At 35.0% G+C, this 25,767-nt stretch overlaps 1 protein-coding gene and 2 non-coding genes across 3 annotated transcripts in view; 1 reads left to right on the forward strand and 2 right to left on the reverse strand.

The window, feature by feature from the left end:
• LOC136203966 (uncharacterized) overlaps window positions 1-25,767 on the forward strand; it is a 50,385-nt gene that overhangs the window by 4,883 nt on the left and 19,735 nt on the right. The window contains exons 3-4 of the mRNA XM_065995171.1: window positions 6,755-7,465; window positions 19,156-20,048. Of these exons, the coding sequence (XP_065851243.1) occupies window positions 6,755-7,465; window positions 19,156-20,048 (1,604 nt within the window). The remainder of the gene's footprint in view (window positions 1-6,754; window positions 7,466-19,155; window positions 20,049-25,767) is intronic.
• On the reverse strand, window positions 4,358-4,464 carry LOC136204377 (small nucleolar RNA R71). The gene has a single exon (XR_010675220.1). It is a non-coding gene; the product is annotated as a small nucleolar RNA R71 (small nucleolar RNA).
• Window positions 16,756-16,862, reverse strand: LOC136204378 (small nucleolar RNA R71). Its single transcript, XR_010675221.1, has one exon. It is a non-coding gene; the product is annotated as a small nucleolar RNA R71 (small nucleolar RNA).

Here is a 25,767-nt window from a genome sequence, read left to right on the forward strand (position 1 = left end):
ACTTTTTGGTCGTGTTGAGAGTTCAAAACTTCAAGTCCGGGATTTGTTTGTTTGGGATTGTTTGTTCAAGGGTTTAAGGGTTGATAGCATTGGAATGATATTTGACAATTTGTATCGTGCTTCGAGGGCTCACACCACTCAGGTCCCTCTCGATAATTTAATCACCGCTATTGTTTTGGGAGCACGGGATGAATTAGCAACTTATGATATGTCCACCTACCATGGATATGTTCCGGTTTTGGACATTGCGGCTCTTGAGCGGGCTCATTTATTGGTTTCTGCGGCTCCTCCCATTTTTATTTCTTATGCTACCCGTATTGCTCATCTTCGTGGCACTATGGGTGGAGGTGCTTCTAGTTCCCAAAATGTAGGTACCGAAGAAGGAGGTGCGGAGGAAGGAGCGGAAGATGCACCACAAACCCAAGCAACACAAGATAATGATCCGGTGGATTTAAGGAGAATTTTGAACCAAATCAATGCCAATAATAGACAAATGAATTTGAGAATTGATGATTTGGTGGAGAACAACATGGTGATGAATGACAACCTCAATACTTTGAGGCGTGCGCAAAGATCGACTCGGCATCGGATGCTTTCGTTTTTCCGCCGCCGAAATGTGGAAACTTCACCAACACCTCCGGATTCCCCACCGAATGCTTAGGTTTTATCTTTTATTTTTATCTTATCTTGTTTTAATTTCAGTTTCGTACATTTTTATTTTCTTATGTTTCGTACAATTTCAATTTTAATTTTATGATGCATGTTTTCTTTGCTATATCTTTCATTTCTTTCCGTTTGTTTTATCTTTAATGTTTTATCTCCATTTTGCACCAATGAGGACATGGTCCAATTTAAGTGTGGGAGGCGATATATACATATATCATTTTTATGCAAACGAATGAATGACCGAATATATGCAAATGAATGAATGAATGTATGCAACACTTGTTTGTTTTCAAAAATACAAAATGCAACGTATATTGCAACACTTTTAAGTATATTGCAACAAATGAAAAAACTTAACATTTTTTATGAAATATCATTTTTACATTTATAAATTAATCATAAGTTAAAATTTTTATGATTATTTTTAGGTTATCATTATCGATAGAAATAAATATTTCTATACGGGTAATATTTTTCAAAATATTTTTCACAAATCTTCGACACGATTTTAAGTAAAAATTGTCTCGAGTGAATGTATTTAAGTAATAAATTCTTTATTTTCAATCTCTATTTTATAATCATGAAATTCATGATACAATAAATCTTATTTTAAATTTTCAATTAGGTTTATAGGCATTAAATTGAACTAACAATTTTTAGCTCGGTTTTGATTTTGTCTTACATTAACACCAATTGAAGTTTTTAAGGAAACTATAGCCATAATACATGTTGAATTTTAAGTCAATATAGGATGAATGTGCTAATTTTCTTTTTCCCAATTTACAATTTATAATCAATAAATCGTATTCTTAACTTTTGGCCACGATTGAGACCAACCTTATCACAGTCGAGGTATGAAAGGGAAGAAATAAAAAAGTAAAGCGTACTTTTGGCCACGGTTGCGACCACCCTTATCACAATCGAGGTATGAAAGGAACGTTTAAATAAGAAAAAATTAAGCGTGTTTAAAGTTTAAAGTAACGATTGCGTCCACCCATGGCATGGTCGGTACCTCTTAAGCGAACACAAATAAAATGCATATAAAGTTACGATCGAGACCACCCTTATCACGGGCGTAACTAAGCAAATAAATTAAACTTAATAAATCATATATAATAATTCAAGTTTGGGAAAGGAAATTTGGTGCTTTGAAATGCCTTGAGATGAAAAACTCAATAACGTGCGTGCTTACATCGTCCTGAATACTTCAATTTAAACATTGAAATACAAGACGAATGATATATCGTATTTATACTAAGTAAGTTTGATATTTTGCGTATAAATTTGCCATGCGAAGTTAGTCTTTTCGGCTTAACTAATTTAAAAGGTAAACACAAAGATATATGTTTTATTTTCATAAAGAGATTAGTTAAGGAATAAATTCAGTGAAATTTTGCTCGGGACTAGCAAAAGATTAAGTGTGGAGATTTGTTAAGCCCAAAATATACCTAAAATATCATTAACATTTACATCATTTTTATTACAAATTCGTGTTATTTATATCTGTTTAGATTACTTTTACTCTCGAATATCTTTCTTTCTTGCAAGGTACCTAAATATTTGGTAAAATCCAAATAGGAACGAAAAAGGATCTAAAACAGAAGAAAAACCTTATAAAAGGAGTCAAAGACGACGTAAATCGAAAGCACCAAGTCGAGGACACGAACGAAAGCAAAGAAACGGAAAACTCACTAAGCCGCGACCGCGAATCCACCACCCGCGACCGCGACACGCGTGGTTTAGCCATTTCTCCCCTTCATCCAACGTTCAACTTAATGCTACGTCATTCACGGCCGAGGATTCCTATCCTCGGTAAGTGCAGAAAATTTACCAAATGCATTTTACACATGATTGAAATCCAAGAAACGCGTTCGTTCAAGTGGATAAAGACGTCCTTTCACAACGGACACGACTCTTAACCAACGGATACATCACTTCAAACACAACCCTTCAACATCTATAAATAAAGAGTTGATGTTGAGAAAAAATGCAATGAAATGTTATAATATAGATATAGAATCAGAGCGTAGAACTTATGTCTAAGTTCTAAGTAAAACATTTCGAGAGTTAGAAATTAGATTCTGTACAAAACAAGATGAGGTACACATATTGTTTATAGTTTAATTACAACTCAGTAGCGTTTAGACATTGTTCCAGTTTTAGTTTGCATCATGGTAGTGGCCGACCGAATCCCTATTACGAAGTTACAGCGAGAAGATTGAGTAGAGTGTTCGCCCCTGAGCCTGACAACCTCTTAGGAAACCCAAGGAAAGGAACCGATCAAGCCGTTCACTTGCACGCCCTCGAAGAACTCGATGCTCCTTGTTCTCTGTAAACTTGTATCAATTTATATTTCATCTAATAAAGTCCGTTCTATTCGACAAATCGTTATGCAGCACTTATGGTAACCAATCCAATATAAGTGAGGCTGGTGTTTTCATTAATACGCAGTTGAATTCAAAATCATTACAAGGAAACTTTGTTGAACACTTAGGCAAATTATCATCTCGAAAGAGTTTTAATTTGAGTAAGGGCAACTATCCCGAAAGGGTTTTGTCGCGTTCAAAGCCAATTAATTAGAGGTTCCGTCATTTATTTCATCATCATAATTGATACAAAGTTTAAGTTGTTTTCTTTGCTTAATGCAAATGAATAAATTCATTCGTTTTTCTAAAAAGTTCTAAATGTTCCTGTTTTGTAAAATTCACCCTTAAAATCAGAAGATCTTTCTAACAATCGATATATTCTAAATATAAAATCTTATTCCAGCATTTTCAAGTATTCAAAGTCCACAAACTCAATTAAACAATTTCCTAAATTCAATTAGACAAATTTCACTTTTCATTTACATTCAATAGTAAATCTAACAAGTTCGAAATTAACAGATTCAAAAATAAGTTTTTCGTTAAAAAACGTATCCCTGTGGGATCGATATTTTTATTACTACAAGCGAAATCGTGCACTTGCGGAAATCGCTCAACAAGTTTTTGGCGCCGTTGCCGGGGATACGCCAAAATTTTTGACAAAATTTTTATTTTTCGTATTTTATTTTCGAATCTAGGTTTACACATTATTTTTATACAATTTTTATATTTTATTTATTTTCAGTTATATAACATATTTGTTTTCAATTTTGTTTTGAAGGTAGTTTGGCTCGTGTAACAATTTCAAGTTCATGCGCAGTTCACGAAGTTCGGGCACACCACCAGACCCTCTTGATCCAGAAATTGAAAGAACACTTAAGAAAAACAAGAAAAACAAGAAAAACAAAGACAAAACACCCTTAAAAACCAAAGTAGTCCAGCCAGAAAATATGGCCGATCCACCGACACTTATGGATTATGCTAGGCCAGGAATGGCCGGTGTAACTAATAGTGTAGTTAGACCCCGTATAAACGCAAATCAATTTGAAATTAAGCCTGCTTTGCTTAATATGTTGCAAAACAACGTAACGTTTTATGGACTACCTAACGAAAACCCTAATGCACATTTGACAAATTTCTTAGAAATTTGTGATACTTTTAAAATTACTGATGTAACAGCCGAAGCAATCAAACTTCGCCTCTTTCCTTTCACTTTAAAGGATAAGGCAAAAATTTGGTTAACTTCTATGCCTGCTGCAACATTTGAAACTTGGGACCAATTAGCCCAAGCGTTTTTATCAAAATATTTTCCTTTAGCAAAAACCGCAAGAGTCATCAAAGAGTTGACATCTTTTACCCAAAATAATAATGAAACTCTTTATGAAGCTTGGGAACATTTTAAAGAACTTCAACGTTTATGCCCACACCACCAACTGCCAGATGCACTTTTAATGCAGACATTCTATAATGGATTAAATCCTACGACTAGAGGTTCATTAGATGCTATGTCTGGAGGGTTATTTATGAAGAAGACGTCCGCCAAGCAAGAGAACTTTTGGAGGAAATGGCAATCAACAGCAGTATGTGGCCCGCAGAGCGTGGACATATACCAACGGCGAAACCATCATCCTCAGGTACATCATCGGTTAACGGTATAATGAATCTTGATCCAGTAGCAATGTTACAAGCCCAATTTTCTGCCTTATCGCACAAAATTGATAAATTTATGGCACCATGCGATCCTAATGATCCAATCCAGAGAGACATTGATTACGAAGGTATGAATGAGTTAGAACAGGTAAACTTTGTCCAAGGACAAAACCAAACTACTAATCCTTATTCTAATACTTATAATCCTGGATGGAGAAATCATCCTAACTTTAATTGGAAAGATGGTAATAATAATAATAATGCAAATGCTAATCAATATCGTATAAATAATTATCAAAATCAAACAAGAGATACGATTAGCACTTTATCTTCAAAAATCGACAAATTTATAGATGCTATGAATGGAAAGGTAAGTAATCAAGACGATGGTTTTAAACGGATCGAAAGTAAATTCGATCAGCTTATCAAAAACCAATCATCTAGCATCCATAATTTGGAAGTTCAAATTGGACAGCTTGCTAAATCAATTCCATCCCGCAAAGAGGGAAGTCTTCCCAGCCAAACGGAAGAAAATCCGAAAGAGCATGTTAAGGCTATCACTCTTCGTTCAGGGAAAAACTACTTAGGTCCGGAAATGCCCGGAAATTCAACTTTACCTAGAAATGATTTACCAAAATCCAAAGAAGATACTTTAAAACAAAAAGATACAAAAATTGACTCTAATCCGAAACCTTTTGTACCAAAACCACCTTTTCCACACAGGGTCCGAAATAAGGACCATGATAAATAACTTTTATCATTTTTAGACAAACTTAAAAATTTGCATATAAATTTAACATTCATGGATGCAATTACGCAAATTCCTAACTATGGAAAATTCTTGAAAGATTTAATTTCAAAAAAGATTAGTTGGGAAGGAATTTCATCCATTTCTCTTTCTGAAGATTGTAGTTTGATAGTATCAAGCAAATTACCTACTAAACTCAAAGATCCCAGATGCTTTACCATTCCGTGTACATTGGGAAATATGGAATTCCCAAGTTGTCTTTGCGATTTAGGAGCTAGTATAAACTTGATGCCATTGTCTATTTTTGAAAAATTAGGTTTAGAAGAAGACATCAAACGTACCAATATGGTTTTGCAATTAGCGGATCAATCCACTAAAAGACCATATGGTATAATTGAAGACGTTTTAGTAAAAGTTGACAAATTTATTTTTCCTATTGATTTTGTTATCTTAGATTTTGCTTATGATGTTAATTGTCCGCTAATCTTTGGTAGACCATTCATGAACACGGGACGTGCTCTAGTTGATGTGTCGGAAGGAAAAGTAGTTTTACGAATAGGTGACGATAAGATCGAGTTCGATATGAATCAAGCGATGAAATATCCTATGGAGGATTTCGCCTGTATGAAACTTGATTTAATTAAAGAATGTGTTAATGACATTGTTCAAAGAGAAGAAATAATATAACCTATAATGGGTGAAGAATTAGAAGATAAGGACCCAGAGCCTTTGATTCGAGAAGATGGACCAGTTCCGCCTTCAGTAATAGTTCCACCTAAATTAGAACTTAAAGAATTACCAAACCATCTGAGATACACTTTCCTAGGCGGAAGTGATACTCTACCTATAATCATCTCTAACAAATTAACAGAAAATCAAGAAGAAAAATTGAAAGAAGTTGTTAGAAATAGAATAAGAAGTATGGGATGGCAAATTTCAGATTTAAAAGGAATTAATCCTAGTATTGTAATGCATAGGATTCACTTAGAAGAAGATAAGCCACCTAAAGCGGATAGACAAAGACGTTTAAATCCGAATATGAAAGAAGTAGTAAAAAATGAGATTACTAAACTTTTAGACAATGGAATCATTTATCCTATTTCGGATAGTGAATGAGTTAGTCCAATCCATTGTGTACCCAAAAAGGGAGGCATAACTGTAGTAAGGAATGATGAAGGTGAATTAATACCTACGCGAACCACCACCGGTTGGAGGGTTTGTATAGATTATAGGAACCTAAATAAGGCAACTAGGAAAGATCATTTTCCTTTACCTTTCATCGATCAAATGATCGAAAGGATAGCCGGTCATGCATTTTATTGTTTTCTTGATGGCTATTCCGGATTCTTTCAAATATATATTTACCCGGATGACCAAGATAAAACAACCTTCACATGTCCTTATGGAACATTTGCATATAGAAGAATGCCTTTTGGTCTATGTAATGCACCAGCAACTTTTCAACGTTGTATGACTGCAATTTTTAATGATTTCATCGAAGATATCATGGAAGTATTTATGGATGATTTTTTAGTTTATGGAGATTCTTTTGATGCATGTTTAAAAAACTTAGATAAAGTTCTTTCTAGATGCGAAGAAACGAATTTAGTATTAAATTGGGAAAAATGTCATTTCATGGTTGACGAAGGAATTGTTTTAGGTCATAAAATATCTGAAAAAGGATTAGAAGTGGATAGAGCAAAAACTTCAGTAATAGAAAAATTACCCCCACCAACAACTGTCAAGGGAGTAAGATCATTTCTAGGACATGCAGGTTTTTACAGACGATTTATAAAAGACTTTTCTGTGATTTCCAAACCACTTACTAATTTGCTTATGAAGGATTCAACCTTCGATTTTAATGAAGATTGTATTAAAGCTTTCGAAACATTGAAAACAGCTTTAGTCAGTGCACCCATAATTGCTAAACCCGATTGGGATTTGCCTTTTGAAATCATGTGTGATGCAAGTGACCTAGCTGTAGGATGTGTTTTAGGTCAAAGAAAGGATAAAAGATTACATGTTATTTATTACGCAAGTCACACATTGTCAGGTGCACAGTTAAATTACACAACAACAGAAAAAGAGATGTTAGCCGTAGTATTTGCATGTGATAAGTTTAGGTCATACTTGTTAGGATCTAAAGTTATTATCTATACAGATCACGCTGCTTTATGTTATCTGTTTGCTAAGAAAGATGCAAAACCGCGTCTGATTAGATGGGTTTTGTTGTTACAAGAATTTGATATAAAAATTAAAGACAAAAAGGGAGTAGAAAACCTTGTCGCCGATCATCTATCAAGACTAGAAGATGAAAATGGTCCTATAGGTGAAACTATCAGTATAAGAGATGATTTCCCCGATGAACATCTCTATCAAGTAGAAAGTATCATGTCACCATGGTATGCAGATTTTGCTAATTATCTTGCAACCGATATTGTTCCGGAAGGATTATCTTCCCAACAAAGGAAGAAATTTTTCTTCGATATTAAACAATATTTTTGGGAAGATCCCTTTCTATTCAAATCATGTGGTGACGGGATAATTAGGAGATGCGTCGGAGAAAATGAAAATGAATCTATAATAACGGAATGTCATTCCAGCTCATATGGAGGACATAATGGAGTTAATAAAACGGTAGCTAAAATATTGGAATGTGGTTTCTTTTGGCCTACGATGTTTAAGGACGTTGGTTCATTTATTACTCATTGTGATAAATGCCAAAGAACGGGAAATTTAGGAAGGAAATATGAGATGCCCCTCAAAAACGTGTTGGAAGTTGAAATCTTCGACATGTGGGGAATTGATTTCATGGGACCTTTTCCGCCTTCCAACGGTAAAACTTACATATTAGTAGCCGTTGATTATGTTTCGAAGTGGGTTGAAGCAATTGCAACCCCTACGAATGATTCTAAAGTAGTTGTTAATTTTCTTGACGATATATTTTGTAGATTTGGTTGTCCTAGATTCGTTGTCAGTGATGGCGGTACCCATTTCATAAATGGGAATTTTGATATGCTTATGAAAAAATATGGAGTACGCCACCGCATGTCAACGCCATACCATCCTCAGTCGAATGGTCAGGCGGAGATCTCAAATAGAGAACTCAAATGGATTCTAGAGAAAACTGTTTCGTCATCAAGAAAAGATTGGTCACAAAAACTCAATAATGCGCTATGGGCATATCGTACTGCATTTAAATCACCAATAGGAATGACTCCATATCGTTTAGTGTATGGAAAAGCATGTCATTTACCAGTAGAATTAGAACATAAAGCCTATTGGGCTATTAGAAAACTTAATTTTGATTTACAACAAGCAGGAAAGAAACGTTTGCTCAATTTAAATGAGTTAGATGAGTTACGACATCTATCGTATGAGAATGCGAGGATTTATAAAGAAAGAGTGAAAAAATGGCACGATGCCAAGATCAAAGTCAAGCACTTTAATGTTGGAGATAAGGTGCTGTTATTTAATTCACGGCTTCGTATATTTCCAGGAAAACTTAAGTCCAGATGGACCGGACCGTATTTAGTCGTCAAAACATTCGACTATGGTTCTTTGGAACTTGAGGAAACCAACGGTAATCGATGTAAAATTTATTACGAAAATATTTCCGAAATAGGAACTAATTTCGTAACAAGATTTCCTGACATATAAATCATTTCATTTTTCTAATAGTTAGTTTTTATTATTTTTATTTTTATTTTTATTTTGTTTTGTTTTAAATTATATCATTTTATATTAGAATTTTAGATATACAAAAATATATTCAAGTCATGATTTTAATTAATTTTTAGGAATTTAATGAGAATTAGAAGAAATTTAGTGATTCTCAGTTGAGAATTTGAAATTCTCAGTTGAGAATTCAAATATATAGAATTCTTGAGAAGGTAGGAAATTTTCTGGACTTATAGAGAATTTAAAATTCTCAGTTGAGGATTTGGGGTATGACTAGTGGCTAGGAAAATTTCTGGACTTATAGAGGATTTGGGATTCTCAGTTGAGAATTCTGACTTCAATAGGTTTCAAATTGACAGAAAAATTTCTGAACTTACCGAGGATGAGGATTCTCGGTAGAGGATCAGAAATTAGGGGTTTTGACAACTGATTTCCGCAAGGAAATCAGCGTGTCGCGACCGCGGGTCAGCATCCTCGGTCGCAACTCGGGGAATTTATGCAGTAATTGACCCTTGTTCTTTAACTTTTCAGCAGACACAACTTTTCGGAAACGAATAGTTGCGTTTCTTCATTTTTAAAAAGGTCTGTTTCATGCCTTTTCACCTCAAAATAACACCTCTTTTCATCCTAGGATTTTATAAATAGGTTCTAGAGGGTCAGTTTTCTGTCACTTTCTTTTCATCTCAATCAGAACAATTCTCTGATTTTCTTACCATTCACCAACCCAGAAATTAAGTTCAGAACCTTTCTTCCTTACTCATTCCAAACACCATGACTTCCACAAACACTCATCCTAAGAAAGTTGTTGCTTCACGCACTAAAAATACAGATATATCAGAGCGTTATGGATGTAACTTTCCTATCTTCAATCATGATGAGGGAAGGCGCTTCTTGAGGCTTCGATACACATTCTTTGTCGGAATGTTATACATGGATGACTTTCTTAACGATCAGTTGGGAATCAAAGAAGATATGAGTCGCTACATGGAACGCTTAGGATGGACCAGATTTGTTGATATGAAGTTTCCTATAATTGGAGACTGGATATTAGAGTTCTTCTGTACGGTTCGTTTTGTTAACAAGCGTCGGGTGCGTCTTAGTTTTCGTCGGGATGGCAAAACTTTCACTTTTGGATATCCTGAATTGCATGTTTGGTTTGGTTTTCCCTTGAAGGATACTACCAAACGTCATCATGGAAGAGATATGACGTCCACTGATATTTGGCGAATGCTCACCGGCATTTGGCCTTTCAACCCTAAACTTGCCTATAATAAGTCTTTTTATTCCAACTCTATGCTATATTTGCATAAGTTTCTGAGTCACAGCCTGTTCGGTCGCACGTTCAGTAGTGTCGTCCAAGAATCTGATCTTTATGTACTTGGAGATATATTTCAAGGCAACGTGGTTGATTCTTCAAAAATTCTGATGGAGGGTCTTGTTGCCGCATCTAGATCCAAGGCTAAGAAGGTTGGGTTCGGGAATATTATATGTGGAATAATACTAGGGACCAAGGGAAGTATTTATGTTCCTTGGAGTGATGCTGAATCTTTCCCGATGCTAGACTATGAATTTTTAGAATATGAAGGTCTAGTGAAACGAGTTTTTCGATCAGGCCCAAATTTTCTTTCTGCACCAGAACGTCAAGCCTTCGTGCAGATGAAAATAGACCGCTATAGGGCTAAGAAAATCCCGATTGAAAGGGACGAATTTTTAGCATAGCTTTTGTTTATTTTGTTTGTAAATATGTTGTACATATTTCTATTTCAATAAAACTTTCTCTTTTGCATTATATCTTGTTTTTGATTATATGGTTACACTAACATTAAAACTCATTATTCTACACTTATGAATCTATTAAATAAAACTTTAAAGCATTCATTACTAATTAAATGTTAATAACTAAGTTTCAATTCCTTAAATAAAGATTCATTTAACTTACATTAATAAATGAACATAAATGCTTCAATTAATTTGAGTTCCAAACTTTTCCTATTATTAATTTAACATTCGTTAATTAAAGCATTTTCATTTATTTTTCCCATTAATAAGGATAAACCTTTGGTTTTCCTTATCATTTAATATTTTCCATTTATGTTTTTAAGTACAGATAACATTTTCAAGGAGTTCAGGATAGGATTTATCAAGAAATTACACAAATAGGAGTTACTATGCAGAATTTGGGTGACCATAGGGTGATCCGCGGCCGAGAATTATTGAATTCTCGGTAACTTCAGCAATTTCCTTCAAAATTCAGAGAACAATTCGCTGCCAGACATGATCCGCGGCCGAGAATGGTGCGATCCTCGGTAACTTCAGTAAAAATCCTTCCAAAATACAAAGGAAAATTGGCTGAAACACGCGATTCGCGGCCGCGGATGCGCATCCTCGGTCGCGACACGCGTGATTCTGCAACACCTAGTCCGGATTTTTGGCCTATTTTTCCACCTTTTCCTATTCAACCTCTACCTATTCCTCTTCCTATTCCTACTCTACCTATTAATCTTCCTATTCAACCCTATATATACCTATTACTTACACAAACCTTACATCACCTCAAATTTTAACCAATCCCCTACTCTTACCTCTTTTCAATACCTTACTTTTACTCTTCCCAATTTCATCATTACCCTTTTCAATCACCTAACCCTTTCAACTTCAAGTCTCCATACAACACTTCTACTTCTTCTTCAACCTCAAGCTTTTATCTCTTTTCATCTTTTTCTCTAAACCCTAAACACCATAACCATGCCTAGAGCAAAGCGTGTTGGACACAAGCCGGCTGTCACTGAGGCTAATCGCCTAAGGATTAGTTGCGGGGCTTATTTCGACATTCATTCTGAGGAAGAAGTTGGACGTTTCAAGCACTTTTCAAACGCTAATCGTAAGTTCGTGGACATGCAGTTTCTTGACTTTGATTCGGTAAGGAAGTTGAACTTCACTACACAAATTACTGCTTTTATTGAGACTTTGGGATGGGAAACTTTTGCTTCTATGCGTTTTCCCCAAATTCAAGAGTATGTGGTTGAGTTTTTGGTTACTTTAAAGATGAACAAAAAGAGAACGGAAATTTCTTTTCGGAATAATGGTACTACCTATACCATAGATTATGAGGCTATGGGAAATATGTTTGGTTTCCCTACTAGTGATTTTTATGATAAGCCTCGGGATTTTGACAATAACTCTTTTTGGCAAACTCTTTCCGACCAAACTTCTTTTGACTCTAAAAACACTTCGAGCAAGTTGATTAAGGACAATTGTGTGTTCTTCTTTCACAAGTATTTGAGTTTTTCACTTTTTGGTCGTGTTGAGAGTTCAAAACTTCAAGTCCGGGATTTGTTTGTTTGGGATTGTTTGTTCAAGGGTTTAAGGGTTGATAGCATTGGAATGATATTTGACAATTTGTATCGTGCTTCGAGGGCTCACACCACTCAGGTCCCTCTCGATAATTTAATCACCGCTATTGTTTTGGGAGCACGGGATGAATTAGCAACTTATGATATGTCCACCTACCATGGATATGTTCCGGTTTTGGACATTGCGGCTCTTGAGCGGGCTCATTTATTGGTTTCTGCGGCTCCTCCCATTTTTATTTCTTATGCTACCCGTATTGCTCATCTTCGTGGCACTATGGGTGGAGGTGCTTCTAGTTCCCAAAATGTAGGTACCGAAGAAGGAGGTGCGGAGGAAGGAGCGGAAGATGCACCACAAACCCAAGCAACACAAGATAATGATCCGGTGGATTTAAGGAGAATTTTGAACCAAATCAATGCCAATAATAGACAAATGAATTTGAGAATTGATGATTTGGTGGAGAACAACATGGTGATGAATGACAACCTCAATACTTTGAGGCGTGCGCAAAGATCGACTCGGCATCGGATGCTTTCGTTTTTCCGCCGCCGAAATGTGGAAACTTCACCAACACCTCCGGATTCCCCACCGAATGCTTAGGTTTTATCTTTTATTTTTATCTTATCTTGTTTTAATTTCAGTTTCGTACATTTTTATTTTCTTATGTTTCGTACAATTTCAATTTTAATTTTATGATGCATGTTTTCTTTGCTATATCTTTCATTTCTTTCCGTTTGTTTTATCTTTAATGTTTTATCTCCATTTTGCACCAATGAGGACATGGTCCAATTTAAGTGTGGGAGGCGATATATACATATATCATTTTTATGCAAACGAATGAATGACCGAATATATGCAAATGAATGAATGAATGTATGCAACACTTGTTTGTTTTCAAAAATACAAAATGCAACGTATATTGCAACACTTTTAAGTATATTGCAACAAATGAAAAAACTTAACATTTTTTATGAAATATCATTTTTACATTTATAAATTAATCATAAGTTAAAATTTTTATGATTATTTTTAGGTTATCATTATCGATAGAAATAAATATTTCTATACGGGTAATATTTTTCAAAATATTTTTCACAAATCTTCGACACGATTTTAAGTAAAAATTGTCTCGAGTGAATGTATTTAAGTAATAAATTCTTTATTTTCAATCTCTATTTTATAATCATGAAATTCATGATACAATAAATCTTATTTTAAATTTTCAATTAGGTTTATAGGCATTAAATTGAACTAACAATTTTTAGCTCGGTTTTGATTTTGTCTTACATTAACACCAATTGAAGTTTTTAAGGAAACTATAGCCATAATACATGTTGAATTTTAAGTCAATATAGGATGAATGTGCTAATTTTCTTTTTCCCAATTTACAATTTATAATCAATAAATCGTATTCTTAACTTTTGGCCACGATTGAGACCAACCTTATCACAGTCGAGGTATGAAAGGGAAGAAATAAAAAAGTAAAGCGTACTTTTGGCCACGGTTGCGACCACCCTTATCACAATCGAGGTATGAAAGGAACGTTTAAATAAGAAAAAATTAAGCGTGTTTAAAGTTTAAAGTAACGATTGCGTCCACCCATGGCATGGTCGGTACCTCTTAAGCGAACACAAATAAAATGCATATAAAGTTACGATCGAGACCACCCTTATCACGGGCGTAACTAAGCAAATAAATTAAACTTAATAAATCATATATAATAATTCAAGTTTGGGAAAGGAAATTTGGTGCTTTGAAATGCCTTGAGATGAAAAACTCAATAACGTGCGTGCTTACATCGTCCTGAATACTTCAATTTAAACATTGAAATACAAGACGAATGATATATCGTATTTATACTAAGTAAGTTTGATATTTTGCGTATAAATTTGCCATGCGAAGTTAGTCTTTTCGGCTTAACTAATTTAAAAGGTAAACACAAAGATATATGTTTTATTTTCATAAAGAGATTAGTTAAGGAATAAATTCAGTGAAATTTTGCTCGGGACTAGCAAAAGATTAAGTGTGGAGATTTGTTAAGCCCAAAATATACCTAAAATATCATTAACATTTACATCATTTTTATTACAAATTCGTGTTATTTATATCTGTTTAGATTACTTTTACTCTCGAATATCTTTCTTTCTTGCAAGGTACCTAAATATTTGGTAAAATCCAAATAGGAACGAAAAAGGATCTAAAACAGAAGAAAAACCTTATAAAAGGAGTCAAAGACGACGTAAATCGAAAGCACCAAGTCGAGGACACGAACGAAAGCAAAGAAACGGAAAACTCACTAAGCCGCGACCGCGAATCCACCACCCGCGACCGCGACACGCGTGGTTTAGCCATTTCTCCCCTTCATCCAACGTTCAACTTAATGCTACGTCATTCACGGCCGAGGATTCCTATCCTCGGTAAGTGCAGAAAATTTACCAAATGCATTTTACACATGATTGAAATCCAAGAAACGCGTTCGTTCAAGTGGATAAAGACGTCCTTTCACAACGGACACGACTCTTAACCAACGGATACATCACTTCAAACACAACCCTTCAACATCTATAAATAAAGAGTTGATGTTGAGAAAAAATGCAATGAAATGTTATAATATAGATATAGAATCAGAGCGTAGAACTTATGTCTAAGTTCTAAGTAAAACATTTCGAGAGTTAGAAATTAGATTCTGTACAAAACAAGATGAGGTACACATATTGTTTATAGTTTAATTACAACTCAGTAGCGTTTAGACATTGTTCCAGTTTTAGTTTGCATCATGGTAGTGGCCGACCGAATCCCTATTACGAAGTTACAGCGAGAAGATTGAGTAGAGTGTTCGCCCCTGAGCCTGACAACCTCTTAGGAAACCCAAGGAAAGGAACCGATCAAGCCGTTCACTTGCACGCCCTCGAAGAACTCGATGCTCCTTGTTCTCTGTAAACTTGTATCAATTTATATTTCATCTAATAAAGTCCGTTCTATTCGACAAATCGTTATGCAGCACTTATGGTAACCAATCCAATATAAGTGAGGCTGGTGTTTTCATTAATACGCAGTTGAATTCAAAATCATTACAAGGAAACTTTGTTGAACACTTAGGCAAATTATCATCTCGAAAGAGTTTTAATTTGAGTAAGGGCAACTATCCCGAAAGGGTTTTGTCGCGTTCAAAGCCAATTAATTAGAGGTTCCGTCATTTATTTCATCATCATAATTGATACAAAGTTTAAGTTGTTTTCTTTGCTTAATGCAAATGAATAAATTCATTCGTTTTTCTAAAAAGTTCTAAATGTTCCTGTTTTGTAAAATTCACCCTTAAAATCAGAAGATCTTTCTAACAATCGATATATTCTAAATATAAAATCTTATTCCAGCATTTTCAAGTATTCAAAGTCCACAAACTCAATTAAACAATTTCCTAAATTCAATTAGACAAATTTCACTTTTCATTTACATTCAATAGTAAATCTAACAAGTTCGAAATTAACAGATTCAAAAATAAGTTTTTCGTTAAAAAACGTATCCCTGTGGGATCGATATTTTTATTACTACAAGCGAAATCGTGCACTTGCGGAAATCGCTCAACAAGTTTTTGGCGCCGTTGCCGGGGATACGCCAAAATTTTTGACAAAATTTTTATTTTTCGTATTTTATTTTCGAATCTAGGTTTACACATTATTTTTATACAATTTTTATATTTTATTTATTTTCAGTTATATAACATATTTGTTTTCAATTTTGTTTTGAAGGTAGTTTGGCTCGTGTAACAATTTCAAGTTCATGCGCAGTTCACGAAGTTCGGGCACACCACCAGACCCTCTTGATCCAGAAATTGAAAGAACACTTAAGAAAAACAAGAAAAACAAGAAAAACAAAGACAAAACACCCTTAAAAACCAAAGTAGTCCAGCCAGAAAATATGGCCGATCCACCGACACTTATGGATTATGCTAGGCCAGGAATGGCCGGTGTAACTAATAGTGTAGTTAGACCCCGTATAAACGCAAATCAATTTGAAATTAAGCCTGCTTTGCTTAATATGTTGCAAAACAACGTAACGTTTTATGGACTACCTAACGAAAACCCTAATGCACATTTGACAAATTTCTTAGAAATTTGTGATACTTTTAAAATTACTGATGTAACAGCCGAAGCAATCAAACTTCGCCTCTTTCCTTTCACTTTAAAGGATAAGGCAAAAATTTGGTTAACTTCTATGCCTGCTGCAACATTTGAAACTTGGGACCAATTAGCCCAAGCGTTTTTATCAAAATATTTTCCTTTAGCAAAAACCGCAAGAGTCATCAAAGAGTTGACATCTTTTACCCAAAATAATAATGAAACTCTTTATGAAGCTTGGGAACATTTTAAAGAACTTCAACGTTTATGCCCACACCACCAACTGCCAGATGCACTTTTAATGCAGACATTCTATAATGGATTAAATCCTACGACTAGAGGTTCATTAGATGCTATGTCTGGAGGGTTATTTATGAAGAAGACGTCCGCCAAGCAAGAGAACTTTTGGAGGAAATGGCAATCAACAGCAGTATGTGGCCCGCAGAGCGTGGACATATACCAACGGCGAAACCATCATCCTCAGGTACATCATCGGTTAACGGTATAATGAATCTTGATCCAGTAGCAATGTTACAAGCCCAATTTTCTGCCTTATCGCACAAAATTGATAAATTTATGGCACCATGCGATCCTAATGATCCAATCCAGAGAGACATTGATTACGAAGGTATGAATGAGTTAGAACAGGTAAACTTTGTCCAAGGACAAAACCAAACTACTAATCCTTATTCTAATACTTATAATCCTGGATGGAGAAATCATCCTAACTTTAATTGGAAAGATGGTAATAATAATAATAATGCAAATGCTAATCAATATCGTATAAATAATTATCAAAATCAAACAAGAGATACGATTAGCACTTTATCTTCAAAAATCGACAAATTTATAGATGCTATGAATGGAAAGGTAAGTAATCAAGACGATGGTTTTAAACGGATCGAAAGTAAATTCGATCAGCTTATCAAAAACCAATCATCTAGCATCCATAATTTGGAAGTTCAAATTGGACAGCTTGCTAAATCAATTCCATCCCGCAAAGAGGGAAGTCTTCCCAGCCAAACGGAAGAAAATCCGAAAGAGCATGTTAAGGCTATCACTCTTCGTTCAGGGAAAAACTACTTAGGTCCGGAAATGCCCGGAAATTCAACTTTACCTAGAAATGATTTACCAAAATCCAAAGAAGATACTTTAAAACAAAAAGATACAAAAATTGACTCTAATCCGAAACCTTTTGTACCAAAACCACCTTTTCCACACAGGGTCCGAAATAAGGACCATGATAAATAACTTTTATCATTTTTAGACAAACTTAAAAATTTGCATATAAATTTAACATTCATGGATGCAATTACGCAAATTCCTAACTATGGAAAATTCTTGAAAGATTTAATTTCAAAAAAGATTAGTTGGGAAGGAATTTCATCCATTTCTCTTTCTGAAGATTGTAGTTTGATAGTATCAAGCAAATTACCTACTAAACTCAAAGATCCCAGATGCTTTACCATTCCGTGTACATTGGGAAATATGGAATTCCCAAGTTGTCTTTGCGATTTAGGAGCTAGTATAAACTTGATGCCATTGTCTATTTTTGAAAAATTAGGTTTAGAAGAAGACATCAAACGTACCAATATGGTTTTGCAATTAGCGGATCAATCCACTAAAAGACCATATGGTATAATTGAAGACGTTTTAGTAAAAGTTGACAAATTTATTTTTCCTATTGATTTTGTTATCTTAGATTTTGCTTATGATGTTAATTGTCCGCTAATCTTTGGTAGACCATTCATGAACACGGGACGTGCTCTAGTTGATGTGTCGGAAGGAAAAGTAGTTTTACGAATAGGTGACGATAAGATCGAGTTCGATATGAATCAAGCGATGAAATATCCTATGGAGGATTTCGCCTGTATGAAACTTGATTTAATTAAAGAATGTGTTAATGACATTGTTCAAAGAGAAGAAATAATATAACCTATAATGGGTGAAGAATTAGAAGATAAGGACCCAGAGCCTTTGATTCGAGAAGATGGACCAGTTCCGCCTTCAGTAATAGTTCCACCTAAATTAGAACTTAAAGAATTACCAAACCATCTGAGATACACTTTCCTAGGCGGAAGTGATACTCTACCTATAATCATCTCTAACAAATTAACAGAAAATCAAGAAGAAAAATTGAAAGAAGTTGTTAGAAATAGAATAAGAAGTATGGGATGGCAAATTTCAGATTTAAAAGGAATTAATCCTAGTATTGTAATGCATAGGATTCACTTAGAAGAAGATAAGCCACCTAAAGCGGATAGACAAAGACGTTTAAATCCGAATATGAAAGAAGTAGTAAAAAATGAGATTACTAAACTTTTAGACAATGGAATCATTTATCCTATTTCGGATAGTGAATGAGTTAGTCCAATCCATTGTGTACCCAAAAAGGGAGGCATAACTGTAGTAAGGAATGATGAAGGTGAATTAATACCTACGCGAACCACCACCGGTTGGAGGGTTTGTATAGATTATAGGAACCTAAATAAGGCAACTAGGAAAGATCATTTTCCTTTACCTTTCATCGATCAAATGATCGAAAGGATAGCCGGTCATGCATTTTATTGTTTTCTTGATGGCTATTCCGGATTCTTTCAAATATATATTTACCCGGATGACCAAGATAAAACAACCTTCACATGTCCTTATGGAACATTTGCATATAGAAGAATGCCTTTTGGTCTATGTAATGCACCAGCAACTTTTCAACGTTGTATGACTGCAATTTTTAATGATTTCATCGAAGATATCATGGAAGTATTTATGGATGATTTTTTAGTTTATGGAGATTCTTTTGATGCATGTTTAAAAAACTTAGATAAAGTTCTTTCTAGATGCGAAGAAACGAATTTAGTATTAAATTGGGAAAAATGTCATTTCATGGTTGACGAAGGAATTGTTTTAGGTCATAAAATATCTGAAAAAGGATTAGAAGTGGATAGAGCAAAAACTTCAGTAATAGAAAAATTACCCCCACCAACAACTGTCAAGGGAGTAAGATCATTTCTAGGACATGCAGGTTTTTACAGACGATTTATAAAAGACTTTTCTGTGATTTCCAAACCACTTACTAATTTGCTTATGAAGGATTCAACCTTCGATTTTAATGAAGATTGTATTAAAGCTTTCGAAACATTGAAAACAGCTTTAGTCAGTGCACCCATAATTGCTAAACCCGATTGGGATTTGCCTTTTGAAATCATGTGTGATGCAAGTGACCTAGCTGTAGGATGTGTTTTAGGTCAAAGAAAGGATAAAAGATTACATGTTATTTATTACGCAAGTCACACATTGTCAGGTGCACAGTTAAATTACACAACAACAGAAAAAGAGATGTTAGCCGTAGTATTTGCATGTGATAAGTTTAGGTCATACTTGTTAGGATCTAAAGTTATTATCTATACAGATCACGCTGCTTTACGTTATCTGTTTGCTAAGAAAGATGCAAAACCGCGTCTGATTAGATGGGTTTTGTTGTTACAAGAATTTGATATAAAAATTAAAGACAAAAAGGGAGTAGAAAACCTTGTCGCCGATCATCTATCAAGACTAGAAGATGAAAATGGTCCTATAGGTGAAACTATCAGTATAAGAGATGATTTCCCCGATGAACATCTCTATCAAGTAGAAAGTATCATGTCACCATGGTATGCAGATTTTGCTAATTATCTTGCAACCGATATTGTTCCGGAAGGATTATCTTCCCAACAAAGGAAGAAATTTTTCTTCGATATTAAACAATATTTTTGGGAAGATCCCTTTCTATTCAAATCATGTGGTGACGGGATAATTAGGAGATGCGTCGGAGAAAATGAAAATGAATCTATAATAACGGAATGTCATTCCAGCTCATATGGAGGACATAATGGAGTTAATAAAACGGTAGCTAAAATATTGGAATGTGGTTTCTTTTGGCCTACGATGTTTAAGGACGTTGGTTCATTTATTACTCATTGTGATAAATGCCAAAGAACGGGAAATTTAGGAAGGAAATATGAGATGCCCCTCAAAAACGTGTTGGAAGTTGAAATCTTCGACATGTGGGGAATTGATTTCATGGGACCTTTTCCGCCTTCCAACGGTAAAACTTACATATTAGTAGCCGTTGATTATGTTTCGAAGTGGGTTGAAGCAATTGCAACCCCTACGAATGATTCTAAAGTAGTTGTTAATTTTCTTGACGATATATTTTGTAGATTTGGTTGTCCTAGATTCGTTGTCAGTGATGGCGGTACCCATTTCATAAATGGGAATTTTGATATGCTTATGAAAAAATATGGAGTACGCCACCGCATGTCAACGCCATACCATCCTCAGTCGAATGGTCAGGCGGAGATCTCAAATAGAGAACTCAAATGGATTCTAGAGAAAACTGTTTCGTCATCAAGAAAAGATTGGTCACAAAAACTCAATAATGCGCTATGGGCATATCGTACTGCATTTAAATCACCAATAGGAATGACTCCATATCGTTTAGTGTATGGAAAAGCATGTCATTTACCAGTAGAATTAGAACATAAAGCCTATTGGGCTATTAGAAAACTTAATTTTGATTTACAACAAGCAGGAAAGAAACGTTTGCTCAATTTAAATGAGTTAGATGAGTTACGACATCTATCGTATGAGAATGCGAGGATTTATAAAGAAAGAGTGAAAAAATGGCACGATGCCAAGATCAAAGTCAAGCACTTTAATGTTGGAGATAAGGTGCTGTTATTTAATTCACGGCTTCGTATATTTCCAGGAAAACTTAAGTCCAGATGGACCGGACCGTATTTAGTCGTCAAAACATTCGACTATGGTTCTTTGGAACTTGAGGAAACCAACGGTAATCGATGTAAAATTTATTACGAAAATATTTCCGAAATAGGAACTAATTTCGTAACAAGATTTCCTGACATATAAATCATTTCATTTTTCTAATAGTTAGTTTTTATTATTTTTATTTTTATTTTTATTTTGTTTTGTTTTAAATTATATCATTTTATATTAGAATTTTAGATATACAAAAATATATTCAAGTCATGATTTTAATTAATTTTTAGGAATTTAATGAGAATTAGAAGAAATTTAGTGATTCTCAGTTGAGAATTTGAAATTCTCAGTTGAGAATTTGAAATTCTCAGTTGAGAATTCAAATATATAGAATTCTTGAGAAGGTAGGAAATTTTCTGGACTTATAGAGAATTTAAAATTCTCAGTTGAGGATTTGGGGTATGACTAGTGGCTAGGAAAATTTCTGGACTTATAGAGGATTTGGGATTCTCAGTTGAGAATTCTGACTTCAATAGGTTTCAAATTGACAGGAAAATTTCTGAACTTACCGAGGATGAGGATTCTCGGTAGAGGATCAGAAATTAGGGGTTTTGACAACTGATTTCCGCAAGGAAATCAGCGTGTCGCGACCGCGGGTCAGCATCCTCGGTCGCAACTCGGGGAATTTATGCAGTAATTGACCCTTGTTCTTTAACTTTTCAGCAGACACAACTTTTCGGAAACGAATAGTTGCGTTTCTTCATTTTTAAAAAGGTCTGTTTCATGCCTTTTCACCTCAAAATAACACCTCTTTTCATCCTAGGATTTTATAAATAGGTTCTAGAGGGTCAGTTTTCTGTCACTTTCTTTTCATCTCAATCAGAACAATTCTCTGATTTTCTTACCATTCACCAACCCAGAAATTAAGTTCAGAACCTTTCTTCCTTACTCATTCCAAACACCATGACTTCCACAAACACTCATCCTAAGAAAGTTGTTGCTTCACGCACTAAAAATACAGATATATCAGAGCGTTATGGATGTAACTTTCCTATCTTCAATCATGATGAGGGAAGGCGCTTCTTGAGGCTTCGATACACATTCTTTGTCGGAATGTTATACATGGATGACTTTCTTAACGATCAGTTGGGAATCAAAGAAGATATGAGTCGCTACATGGAACGCTTAGGATGGACCAGATTTGTTGATATGAAGTTTCCTATAATTGGAGACTGGATATTAGAGTTCTTCTGTACGGTTCGTTTTGTTAACAAGCGTCGGGTGCGTCTTAGTTTTCGTCGGGATGGCAAAACTTTCACTTTTGGATATCCTGAATTGCATGTTTGGTTTGGTTTTCCCTTGAAGGATACTACCAAACGTCATCATGGAAGAGATATGACGTCCACTGATATTTGGCGAATGCTCACCGGCATTTGGCCTTTCAACCCTAAACTTGCCTATAATAAGTCTTTTTATTCCAACTCTATGCTATATTTGCATAAGTTTCTGAGTCACAGCCTGTTCGGTCGCACGTTCAGTAGTGTCGTCCAAGAATCTGATCTTTATGTACTTGGAGATATATTTCAAGGCAACGTGGTTGATTCTTCAAAAATTCTGATGGAGGGTCTTGTTGCCGCATCTAGATCCAAGGCTAAGAAGGTTGGGTTCGGGAATATTATATGTGGAATAATACTAGGGACCAAGGGAAGTATTTATGTTCCTTGGAGTGATGCTGAATCTTTCCCGATGCTAGACTATGAATTTTTAGAATATGAAGGTCTAGTGAAACGAGTTTTTCGATCAGGCCCAAATTTTCTTTCTGCACCAGAACGTCAAGCCTTCGTGCAGATGAAAATAGACCGCTATAGGGCTAAGAAAATCCCGATTGAAAGGGACGAATTTTTAGCATAGCTTTTGTTTATTTTGTTTGTAAATATGTTGTACATATTTCTATTTCAATAAAACTTTCTCTTTTGCATTATATCTTGTTTTTGATTATATGGTTACACTAACATTAAAACTCATTATTCTACACTTATGAATCTATTAAATAAAACTTTAAAGCATTCATTACTAATTAAATGTTAATAACTAAGTTTCAATTCCTTAAATAAAGATTCATTTAACTTACATTAATAAATGAACATAAATGCTTCAATTAATTTGAGTTCCAAACTTTTCCTATTATTAATTTAACATTCGTTAATTAAAGCATTTTCATTTATTTTTCCCATTAATAAGGATAAACCTTTGGTTTTCCTTATCATTTAATATTTTCCATTTATGTTTTTAAGTACAGATAACATTTTCAAGGAGTTCAGGATAGGATTTATCAAGAAATTACACAAATAGGAGTTACTATGCAGAATTTGGGTGACCATAGGGTGATCCGCGGCCGAGAATTATTGAATTCTCGGTAACTTCAGCAATTTCCTTCAAAATTCAGAGAACAATTCGCTGCCAGACATGATCCGCGGCCGAGAATGGTGCGATCCTCGGTAACTTCAGTAAAAATCCTTCCAAAATACAAAGGAAAATTGGCTGAAACACGCGATTCGCGGCCGCGGATGCGCATCCTCGGTCGCGACACGCGTGATTCTGCAACACCTAGTCCGGATTTTTGGCCTATTTTTCCACCTTTTCCTATTCAACCTCTACCTATTCCTCTTCCTATTCCTACTCTACCTATTAATCTTCCTATTCAACCCTATATATACCTATTACTTACACAAACCTTACATCACCTCAAATTTTAACCAATCCCCTACTCTTACCTCTTTTCAATACCTTACTTTTACTCTTCCCAATTTCATCATTACCCTTTTCAATCACCTAACCCTTTCAACTTCAAGTCTCCATACAACACTTCTACTTCTTCTTCAACCTCAAGCTTTTATCTCTTTTCATCTTTTTCTCTAAACCCTAAACACCATAACCATGCCTAGAGCAAAGCGTGTTGGACACAAGCCGGCTGTCACTGAGGCTAATCGCCTAAGGATTAGTTGCGGGGCTTATTTCGACATTCATTCTGAGGAAGAAGTTGGACGTTTCAAGCACTTTTCAAACGCTAATCGTAAGTTCGTGGACATGCAGTTTCTTGACTTTGATTCGGTAAGGAAGTTGAACTTCACTACACAAATTACTGCTTTTATTGAGACTTTGGGATGGGAAACTTTTGCTTCTATGCGTTTTCCCCAAATTCAAGAGTATGTGGTTGAGTTTTTGGTTACTTTAAAGATGAACAAAAAGAGAACGGAAATTTCTTTTCGGAATAATGGTACTACCTATACCATAGATTATGAGGCTATGGGAAATATGTTTGGTTTCCCTACTAGTGATTTTTATGATAAGCCTCGGGATTTTGACAATAACTCTTTTTGGCAAACTCTTTCCGACCAAACTTCTTTTGACTCTAAAAACACTTCGAGCAAGTTGATTAAGGACAATTGTGTGTTCTTCTTTCACAAGTATTTGAGTTTTTCACTTTTTGGTCGTGTTGAGAGTTCAAAACTTCAAGTCCGGGATTTGTTTGTTTGGGATTGTTTGTTCAAGGGTTTAAGGGTTGATAGCATTGGAATGATATTTGACAATTTGTATCGTGCTTCGAGGGCTCACACCACTCAGGTCCCTCTCGATAATTTAATCACCGCTATTGTTTTGGGAGCACGGGATGAATTAGCAACTTATGATATGTCCACCTACCATGGATATGTTCCGGTTTTGGACATTGCGGCTCTTGAGCGGGCTCATTTATTGGTTTCTGCGGCTCCTCCCATTTTTATTTCTTATGCTACCCGTATTGCTCATCTTCGTGGCACTATGGGTGGAGGTGCTTCTAGTTCCCAAAATGTAGGTACCGAAGAAGGAGGTGCGGAGGAAGGAGCGGAAGATGCACCACAAACCCAAGCAACACAAGATAATGATCCGGTGGATTTAAGGAGAATTTTGAACCAAATCAATGCCAATAATAGACAAATGAATTTGAGAATTGATGATTTGGTGGAGAACAACATGGTGATGAATGACAACCTCAATACTTTGAGGTGTGCGCAAAGATCGACTCGGCATCGGATGCTTTCGTTTTTCCGCCGCCGAAATGTGGAAACTTCACCAACACCTCCGGATTCCCCACCGAATGCTTAGGTTTTATCTTTTATTTTTATCTTATCTTGTTTTAATTTCAGTTTCGTACATTTTTATTTTCTTATGTTTCGTACAATTTCAATTTTAATTTTATGATGCATGTTTTCTTTGCTATATCTTTCATTTCTTTCCGTTTGTTTTATCTTTAATGTTTTATCTCCATTTTGCACCAATGAGGACATGGTCCAATTTAAGTGTGGGAGGCGATATATACATATATCATTTTTATGCAAACGAATGAATGACCGAATATATGCAAATGAATGAATGAATGTATGCAACACTTGTT

The sequence above is a fragment of the Euphorbia lathyris genome, chromosome 8 (genome assembly GCF_963576675.1).
Source record: "Euphorbia lathyris chromosome 8, ddEupLath1.1, whole genome shotgun sequence".
Taxonomy (NCBI): domain Eukaryota; kingdom Viridiplantae; phylum Streptophyta; class Magnoliopsida; order Malpighiales; family Euphorbiaceae; genus Euphorbia; species Euphorbia lathyris.